This window comes from Strix aluco, chromosome 6 (assembly GCF_031877795.1).
Source record: "Strix aluco isolate bStrAlu1 chromosome 6, bStrAlu1.hap1, whole genome shotgun sequence".
NCBI classification, from domain to species: Eukaryota; Metazoa; Chordata; class Aves; order Strigiformes; family Strigidae; genus Strix; species Strix aluco.
Genome location: NC_133936.1, coordinates 11,211,091 through 11,221,534, shown reverse-complemented (window position 1 = coordinate 11,221,534; position 10,444 = coordinate 11,211,091). Strand labels below are relative to the sequence as shown.

Here is a 10,444-nt window from a genome sequence, read left to right as displayed (position 1 = left end):
TACAATCACTCAGCGTGCTGAAATCTGCAAGACTGCGCACTGTAATATGCTGTCACAAGGTATCTAAGCTTCTATTACAGCTTTATGTTCTTAAGGATAAAATTGTTAAGCAAATTTCCCTGGTTTGAGTATGAAAGGGAGAAAATAATTCACCCAACAAATGCAATCAAGCCTCCTACTTGATTTTGTATCTGCATTTCCCCAGTTGGGGCAATGCCTAGTTTTCTTCAAGGGCAAAGATGACTGAACAGAAAGAAAGCAAGTGGCATTTATCATGCTTCTCAGTCCTCCCAATCACCTACAAGACATAGGCAAAACGTGCATGGTATGTCAAATGCTGACTGAGCAGCATTCCCCAACTCTGCCAAAACTGCTCTAACAAGCTTTTATTCACACCAAAACATCATGGTACACTTCTGCCGTTTTACCAGAGGGCATACATGCAGAGAAATTCAAAGGATGCTTTCAAAGTTAAATTACCTGTGCAGAAGCAGGTTTCTAAGTGCTATTAGCACTGTTTCAAACCCCGAGAATCTTTTTTCACTGTCGGTGCTGACGTTAGACCTCACAGCCTATATCCTCCCTGGCAAAGCAGGCATTGCAGGCAGCAGCACCACTGACGGCAGCCAGGTGAGGAAGGACACCTTGGCAGGAGGGAGGGTTTCACATTCACTCTGGCCTCCCCTGCCTGTTTGGTTTTGCCTGCTGGTGCAAGTCATCCAGCAGCGGGAGTTGAACCTCTTTAAAACCAGGAAAAAAAATCAAATATAAAGCAGTGAAAAGGCAAGCATTTCCAGGAATTAATTTTAAATTTATGTTTTTAGAAATGGCAAGGTTTTGAGTCGACTTTGCCCTTTAAGACTCAGCCAAAGCAAGTGGAAGGAAAAGCAGAAGCAGGATCAGTCCCGTGACCTAGGGAGAAGTGAAAGCCCCTCCACACACCTTTGGGTGACTTACCCAAGCCAAATAGTGCCTCAAACCTTCTTAGGGGCTCACTATGTCCCAGCAAGTTTAGCAAGTCAGATATTTCCAAAAAGAACACAACCATTAACTTAATTTTCTCTCTAGCCTACAAGTAAGACCAAGAGTGAAACAACTTGTATATTCCCTGTCTGAGAATTAAACATTTATCAGTCAAGTCAAAGCAGCTGTTTGTTTTAAATGCAAGTGCCTTCTTCCGGCATAAATGAAGAAATATAGATTCAGAGATACAATAACATGTAATTAATTAGATCTGATGCAATTATTGGCTCTCCCACAAGCCAGTATAAGCCCTGCAGTGCGTAGTTAAGACCAGCACTGATGGCAGAAGATCAGGTGGAGCCCAGGCTGAGCATGATACCTATTTGTTCAGGAGTCCTAGTGAAACAGGGGCAAATCGCATGCCCTGAAATAAAATGCTGCTGGTTTTTGTATTTTAAGAAAAGTTCTAGCATGAATTACTGTTTTACGTGGCCATTTTGGTTTTGACTTGCCTGAAATAACCACAGGAAGAAAATATTTCCAGATTTTGTATTACATGTTTGCTTCAGGCATCGAGCACTGGCCTGGTTTGGATGAAAAGCTGAGGCTCCATAAAAACCCTCGGATGTCGGCTGACATTGAGTCCTTGGCTCTTTGGGAAGAGCAAGTCCACTCGGGCAGGTGCCAGAAGCAGACAGCCCCAGGCATTACAATGCTGTGACCTGCAGGTAGAAAGCTGCTGCCAAACACCAGCATAGCAGGATGGGTTCTCACCTCGCCCATCTTCTGCACAGGTGATGCAAAAGCACCCTTCCCTGCTGGGGATCTCTCTTGATTAAGTGTACTGAAGAATACTAAAGAAAGGAGCTACTTATGCTGACATGTCTATAAACAGATGAAGAGGAACAGGGAAGTAAATCTCAGCAAGCAATGCAAAAAGCAGATGATCAGGTGCAAGGCACGTTGGCATTAGTGGCCTAAAACTACTGACACAGGCTGAACACAAACTCCATATTCTGAGTTCACTGACTTCCCTTTCTCTACACTTGGTCCTCAGTATTCAATGTAAAGCAGACATTTGTTATCAGTACATAGGACTTGAGTATCATCTTTCAGCCAAGTAGTTATGATTACTCTGGGACACTGGTGACAGCCTCTGGATATTCAGTCCAGGTCCCCTGAGAAGCCAGTTGCAGCTCTGCAAGCCAGTGGTGCCAGCAGCAGCTCCAGCAGCCTGGACATCAGCAGTCTAAGACCTAAGGCTGAATTTAAGAGGAAGTGATTAATGGATTTTTGCCTCTCAACACAGCAACAAGGAAGTTCCCAGCAAAACCTTCAGAAGCAAAAAGCAGTATTGTTGTGCAGTGAATAATTACTTTGTTCAACGCCTCACTGGGGAGCTGAAATTAAGTGTTTCAAGAACAGGGTGGTGCCAATTTAGAAGGGTTAGATTCACATGAAGGTGAGAGGCCCCAGGAATCCAGCCAACACCCCTTCCAGGACACCCCCCGCCCCGGGGCAGACCTTTCTTTCACCTAGAAACGAGGCCCTTCTTACATGTGCAAGCTGATGGGAAGGTTTAGAAGGGCCATTACCTGCTTACCATAGGTCCCAGCAGTGGCAAAGAGAAGGCAGGTGAGGACACTCATGTTCCTGTAATCACCTTCCTGACTCACAAAAGCAAGCAAAGCTCAACCCCCAAACCAGGTGTCCCTCCAAGCACAGCTGATGAAGATACTTAAAACTGAAATACCAGTAACAGTCCAGGATATCTCCCTAGCTGGCATGCCCTGTACCGTTATTTCCTTATTCTTATCCGCAAGCAATGGTTTGTGCACAAGTTTCCAATTAAAGTTAGTAACTGAGCAAGTCTAAACAGCTCTTTAACAAGAGGTGATGTTCATTACCCTGCTTTTAAGAGATACTAAACCATCTGAAACAGGCCAGTGACCTCTCCCATCAGAAAGAGAACACCAGGTGCTAATTAGCTTACTTGAAATTACATAAACTCAGTGTTAAAACTGGAAATCTGATTTCCTGACATTTAACTAAACCTGTTAGTAGTGAGCTCGAAAAAAACCTGTATAAATACATTTGTATTCAGGCACCACTTCTGCTGGCCAATAAGCAGAGCTGGGGAAAAAAGCAAGGATGCTTCAGACACAGGGTGCGGTGTGGGAAAAGGGAGGTGAAGGACACAGGAAAGAGCTCTTTAACTGGTAAACACAGCACATACAACAGCAGGAAATCATTAAGAGACTACAAGGTTATCTCCAATTCCCACGAAGCGGCACAGCTGACTGACCCTCTTGTTTTGCAAGACAAGAAAGCAGTGCTGGCTGCTTGGGTTGGTGTGGATACGTTGGAGGGGAAAGGAGAGGGGAGTGTGCAGCAGCTGTGGCCTCAGCTTCCTTGGTTGGACCTTGGCAAAGCACTGAGCAGTCGTTTCTTCATCAGTCTAGCTGGGTAAACACACAGAATGGTGCTTGGAAGATTATGTAAAAACCCCACTCATCCCCGTAAATCTGCACCCCAATATCTAAATATAAAAAGAGAGAATTACAGTTATTTCAGAGAAATTTATTTAACAAACTTCAGGAATATTGCTTGACACTTTCACAGGCTTCAGAAAATGAAGTTACCCATTGCTGCACAGATTGCTATATAACAAGGATGTCTCCGAGACAATCAACTGTTTTGTAATATTTAGGCATCAAAACGCATCTCCTCCCAGCATTAGTAAGTCAAGCAGTACTATACAAAGCCAGATGGAAAAAAGTTACTGTTACTGTATTTTCCCTAAAGGATTCCCTACCCCCAACAAAAGATGGCTTCTTCAGCTAGCAGAAGGCATCCTAAAATCATTCACAATTACACCAAGTCTTGGGTGAACTCAGTGGCCAATTGTCCACTGCCTCCCTCTAACCCAAGTGGGAGGCACCAGCCTGGGACTCAGTCTGGCTAGTTGCCTTCCCCCACAGAAGGGGCTGGGGGCACGGCCTCCCACTAGCACAAACAGGAATACATGCAGAATTGATTTCCAGTTTTGGATGTCACCAAGAAGGCACTCTGAAGTTACATCCATGTTTCTAGATAAGCCATGGACACCCTCAACCTTGTGTAGGGGAACTGTCCTCCCTGGCACAGGCACCCCCGATATATTGGTTAGTTAAGGCACTCTACCACCTGGTAACACCAAAGTGCAATAGTCTGGGGCCAGACCTTGCAGACTCTCTCTGGGGTACGTGGCTCTGCTGAAGCCAACAGCACTGTTCACGCAAGCATCTGCAAGTTCAGCCCCCTAGCATGCCTTCAACAGAGCAATTCATCAAATCAAAAGCACCTTGACAAAGAGAGACACAATCACAGTGCAGAGGCAGGTTAAGGGCCCAAATCCTTGTCCTTGAGAGCAGGTCAAGAAACCCTGACAGAGCCCCAGACATTGCAAGAACTTTGGGAGTTGGCTGGGTAGCACAGCTCTGTGTGTTATCTGGCCAGAAAGACGTCAAGATTCATGTGCAAAAGCACAACAGTCCAGAGTCTGAAACTGCATCACAAAACAGGCTTAGGAGTGTTGTCTTAAAAAGTTATGGAAATCTGAGAAGGAATGGAGACTGTCCTCATGAAGGCAAGTGAGTCCACAAGAGCACATTCAGCAAGTGTGGATGTATGCTCAGGCAGGACTTCAGAGTCTTAGCTTTCAAAGACAAAGCTGTTTACTCATGGCTCGCCTACACAGCCTTCTCAGCCTTTGTGCTACGATGCTTTTGTTTCAGTTGAAAAATTGTGTCAAACTTGCTGCACAGGAAATAAAAACCTTGCTCAACAGCTATCAGACAAGCTACAGAGATGAAACACATAGAAACATTTGCCTAAAACAAAAATACGGGCAGCTTTACCAGCACATACAAAACAAACATTAAACCAGAAACCCTGAAATACTCTTAAAGACATTTTTATCTGTGGGCAACCAAGATGTTGGATAGGGAGGACACATGTAGGGCACCCAACCCCTGAGGTCTCCTGCTGAGGCCTCTCCTTTTACATCAGACACCATGGGGAACTTCAAAGCTGCAGCAGTTTTAGAGATCTTGACTCAGGCATTGGCAGGAGGAAGACGAGCCTTAATATAATTTTGGCCAAGTCTCTTTCCATTTCCACCAGCTGTGACAAATTAGAGGTGCCCCCACCAGCCCCTCCTTAGGCCATCATGGGCAGCTTCCCCTCCCAGGCCCAATGTTAATTAGGGGAAGAAAAGGACTACTTGGTCTGGTCGGGAGAATCTAGAGCTTTCTCCTCCCAGAAGAAATGCTACAGGAGACTCTCAGCTACAGGATGAGCAGATTTCCCATTGCCCCAGTGGGAAACCCTGACAACCAAAGCACACCCCAGGTGTGGTGGTCTCAGCATGGTGTGCCCAGCTACAGCGCCCACCTAAAGACCCTGCAGACCTTGTCCCTCTTGCCCCAAAGGGACATAAAAGAAACCAGGAAGAGCAACATCCCATTACAGTGAACCTTGCAAGGGCTGTGTGGAAGCTATTTTGGGTGACGAATTGGCACATGCCCTATGGGGACATGAGGAGTGGTGACAGTAGGGAGAGGCAGCGAGCACAGGAACATGCACTGCTGCCCAAGGAAGGCATCACAATCCTTCCCCGTACACCTGCATCATCCGACACCTGCCCTTGGCCCCAAGACAGATACATCTCCCTGTGCCTCTGTCAGAAGCGTCCCAGAAAAACTCAGAGGAGAGGACAGATACAGGGAACGTGCCAGCAGGAAACAAAATGGGAGACCAGATCAAGAGCTGTGTGCCTTCTCTTCTGAAAGGGAAATGGAGGAGTGAGATCCAGTGAAGATTTTCAATACTCAACACCAGTGAGCATGGCCAGGCACAAATCATCTGTCCCTGAGACAGAGCAAAGCCACAAGACACACCGAAGTTGTGTCACATTCTTCACAGGCTCCGGAGTACAGGGGAAAACATACAACACCAAACCCATAGCAGTACAGGCTTTGTGTGAGCCTCAAAACAGCCCACGTGTGTAGATTGCAGACTGCCACCCCTCCACACGTTTAATGGGATGCCCTCTTCTTTAATCCACTCCTCCAGAAACCCACATTGCAGCAGCAGCCAGTCCCAGTCTCTGCTTTGCTCATGTTGCACAGCCCTCCATGCTGACCAGTGGGTGGGTATGTCTTCTACAGGCATCAAGACTGACTCATGCTTCTCCTCCTTGCACACAATTTAAGACAGTGTCCTTTTCAAACTTCATTAGACTCCCTTTTTTCCAGTCTAATTGGCAAAGCTGATTACACAAAGGCAGAGGTGCACCCTTTGCACCTAGATTTTGCCTACGCTGTTCCTGGGGTGCGTGAGGCTGTTGATGTGAAGTCCACTGATCCCGTTGAGGAAGAAGAGAAAGGCAGCAATGAACTCGCACCAATATGTCAGCGTGAAGCCCATAAAGGTGAGGTGATCCTTCACAAGGATGGAGAAGCTCAGAACCCCAGTGGCTGACAGCAAAAACGAGCCGAGGATGAGAACGGAGCCCATCGACCACTTCCGCCTCGCGTTGGCATCCTCGCAGACTTGGGACACCATCAGCAGCTCCAGGCCAAATATGGCAACCACAACGGCGAAGGACACCATGCTTCTGATGGGGATCACCCCCACGCTCAGCCCCTCCACCCTGGCCAGGCTGAGGTCAGTGACACACTTCAGGACGCTGCCGTTGCTAATGGTGCAGAAGTGCCACAGTCCAAAGAGCTGCCCCCTCGCGAAGAGCCAGCGGCCATCGCAGACGGAGATGGATGACAAGACCACTGCTATGGCCACGCACAAGATGATCAGGCTCCTGATGAGCGTCTCAAAGAAGGATTTCTGTGGTCTCCGGTGCGCCAGCAGCCTCTGCGCCTTAAAGGATAGTGGGGAAGGAAGAAAAATACTTGTTAACAGTGCTACTTAAGGGTGAAATGAAACCGGAGGGACAAAGCTGGGGGACTTCAGCATTTGAAAATATCTGCTTGTGCATATCAAACCCCTTCTTACAGGGGCAGGCAGTGCAGTTACAGGCTGTACCCAGGAGAAATAAACGTGCACTGCTGCCCAAGGAAGACATCACAATCCTTCCCCGTACACCTGCATCACCCAACACCTGCCCTTGGCCCCAAGACAGATACATCTCCCTGTGCCTCTGTCAGAAGTGTCCCAGAAAAACTCAGAGGAGAGGACAGATACAGGGAACGTGCCAGCAGGAAACAAAATGGGAGACCAGATCAAGAGCTGTGTGCCTTCTCTTCTGAAAGGGAAATGGAGGAGTGAGATCCAGTGAAGATTTTCAATACTCAACACCAGTGAGCATGGCCAGGCACAAATCATCTGTCCCTGAGACAGAGCAGAGCCACAAGACACACCGAAGTGTTCCCCGGCTGCACGATGTTCCCATGTCAGGGTCTGAGTTCGGGATGACAGGCTCTGGGCTGAGCAAGATCCCTGCCCCCCGGCCCCCCGGCCCGACCTCCTGCTCTGGCAGGGCTGGAGGAAACCACCGGCCCCCGAGAGGATGGAGGCCGACAGCCGAAACGGGGCGGGGGGGGGCACCCAACTACCAGCACTGCCCTCCTGGGCTGCGGCCAGCCGGGCTCTCCTGCTCTTGCCGGCTCCTCACCCCGGAGGCGGCACGACTCGGCTTCCCCGGGGCTGGGGGGTAACTCCGGCTGCACCCCCTGCGGACCCGCGTGGGCAACGCACGCCCTCTCCTCACCGAAACCCTCCGAGAGGGCCCGGAATTTAATTAAAAGCCAAGCGGCCCGCTGCAGCCCCGCAGGGCGGGCGGTGGTGCGCCAGGTGCGGCGGGGGAGCGGCGGCAGCCCCGCCGCTGGGGACCCGGGAGCCACGGGGCGGGGGGGGGGGGGCCGCTGCCTGGCCGGGGAAGGGGGGCTCCAGGCGACCCCGGCCGGACAAGGACAAGCCGAAACAAGAGCCCCGCGGCGGGGCGATGCGCGGAGCCTCCCCCGTGTCCCCCCCCGGCCGGGGCGGGCGGCGACGTACCTGCGCCCCGATGGCGGTCATGCTGCCGGCAGCGCCGAAAGACGCGGGCGGGCTCCGGCCGCCGCTTTTTATGTCCCCGGAGGGCGGCGGGCAGCCCGCCCGCCCGCCACGCCCGCGGGGCCGGGGCGACCTCCGCGCCCCCCCCCCCGCTGAGTCAGCAGCGCGGCCTGGACGGGCGGGGCCGGGCTCAGCCGAGCCGGGCCGGGCTAAGCCGAGCCGAGCCGAGCGGGGCTGCTCCCCCCCGCCCCGGCCGGGCATAGCGGGGCCGGCAGCGCTGCCCTGGCCGCGGACACAGGCTTGCCCATGCCCGGTCTGGAGCAGGACCGCCCTGGGAGAAGGTGTCCCGGGCGGCAGCGGTTCTTCCCGCCGTGCAGCCATCCCCTCCCCGTGTGCCTGTGTGACACCGGCTGCCGCAGGGCTCGGGGTGTGTTTCTCGAGGCAGCGTTTCTGGCCCCTATGCCATGCCTCCCTGGGACGGGGAACAAGCCCGAGCCCTGCTTGCCCACCCCCGGGGCCCGCAGCCCTTTGGGAGGTGGGTATTGCACTTCAGGGGTGCCCCCGCGCCACTCCAGGGACAGTTCCCGGGGTTGCAGCGCTGGGCACAGCCATACCCAGCCACAGAGGACAGAACCCCCCGTCCTGCCCTTCCCCTGCAGCTGCCCGGCGGTATCTGCTCCCGGGGTTTGTGTTTCCGAAGCCACTCGCCCGCCGGCTCTCTCCTCCTTGCCCGCCGTGATCGCAGCCGCTCACCTTGGGCTCTGTGTACACGCTTATCTGTTACCAGCGTACTTAACCTTATGTATCTACCTGTACCGTCAGCAAAAAACATCTCTGCTCATAAAGTTTTATGCCCTTGCTCTTTTTCTTACTCATGTTTTGCCATCCTCTAATGAATTACTGATTGCTTTACTTTTTTGGTTTTTGGTTTTTTTTGGTCAGAAACAGCTTAAAAAAAAAGCCCAAGGAAGTTGGGTTTTGCTGCGTCATCAGAAAACTCTTGTTTTACTGCCAAATTCTGATTTTGATTCCAGCAGAGAGGCCTGCAGTGACTCCACAGGCTCCAGCGAATGGACTCACGGGTCGTTGTTCTGGGCCTCCCTTGTATGTTGCCGGGGTCAGAATTCAACCATTCCCATTCTAGCCCAAAGGAGTTGGAAGGATCTGCTCCAACATGGGGTGGTAGAGGTTATGATAACTTTGCCCTTCTTCCAGCTTCCATTTCTGAACAAATCCGTTGTTTATGCAGATTGTCTCATTACTTTAATCTCTATACAACTTCATGAGGGCTTTCTATCTTCCTTTAAAAACACATATATATTTGCTATGATTTGGCTGAGAGTGTTTTCTGTAACACTATTTCTAGTAAGAGTGAGTGTTCTGAACATGTTTAGTTTTCATACTTTGCATTTTAATGATAAATTCTGACCTTTTTCTTTCTCTCTTCCTGCAAAATCTTTTGTTTAATTGTTTCTCTTCAAAGTTGTGTACATGATTAGATTATATGTCTATCAAACACTGAATTGGGATTTTCCACTTTTTCAACACGGCAAATTTTTGCAAGGTCTGCTGTTAAAGCGTCTGTTGTGGATTTGTGGTCTGCAACATTTTTTGTTTTCTGAACATGTTACCCAAGCTAGCAGACTCGATGCTTGCCACATCCCTTTCATTTTAAGTTCATCAGATGATTGAATAGTTTTATGAACATCCTGGGCTATTTATTCCACAGGTTAAACAGCATTTCCATATCACAGTGTTCAGACTGTTTACATCCATTTGCTGTTACACCCTTCCACTTCTAAGTTCCAAATTTAACAACATTTATGCATTTTTGGCTCAAAAAGCACAAGCAGGTCTTGTCTCATTTACTGAAGAAACGCTGCTTGCACGTAACTGTGCTAAGCAAATGCAGGCTCGGGCCAGACAAAATACACCAACTCTTATCTGGCAAAAACCTCACATGACTTACACTTTCTGTAACACAGGCTCAATCCTGCAAAGCATTAGGCAATTTGGCCCCCAATTAGCAAAATTATTAAGCATAGATCTGCCTTTAAAACATGTGAGTCATCCTAATGACTTTAGCAATTTAAAAAAAAATAATTTTTAATAGTGCGGTGTATCCTGCTGAACAACATAATTTTTTTCTGTAAGAGCCCGTGGCAAGGCTCACATGAGGAAACACGTGCATAAAAGTCTTTGTAGAATAAGGAACTTAAAGTGGTTACTTCTGAAACCAGAACTGCTCCCTGTCATACTTGGATCCTTTAGTAGATATATAATTATCTACCAAGTTGGTTCATTGAGGAAAAGGCTGGTTTGGGGATGGTACTTTTGCTGCAAATACAAAATTGCTTTAACATTTTGTATTTAATTCAGTTTTCCCAAATATAAAACATAAACCAGAATTAAACTTGACCTGTAATTC

General features: G+C 49.3%; 1 protein-coding gene across 1 annotated transcript; it reads right to left on the bottom strand.

Annotated features, from left to right (window-relative positions):
- Positions 1–3,522: 3,522 nt before the first annotated feature.
- On the bottom strand, positions 3,523–8,040 carry TMEM37 (transmembrane protein 37). The gene is made up of 2 exons (XM_074828643.1): positions 8,020–8,040; positions 3,523–6,882 (listed from the first exon to the last, which is right to left on the bottom strand). Exons 1-2 carry the CDS (start codon positions 8,038–8,040, stop codon positions 6,310–6,312), a joined length of 594 nt encoding a protein of 197 aa, XP_074684744.1. The 3' UTR covers positions 3,523–6,309.
- Positions 8,041–10,444: the final 2,404 nt, after the last annotated feature.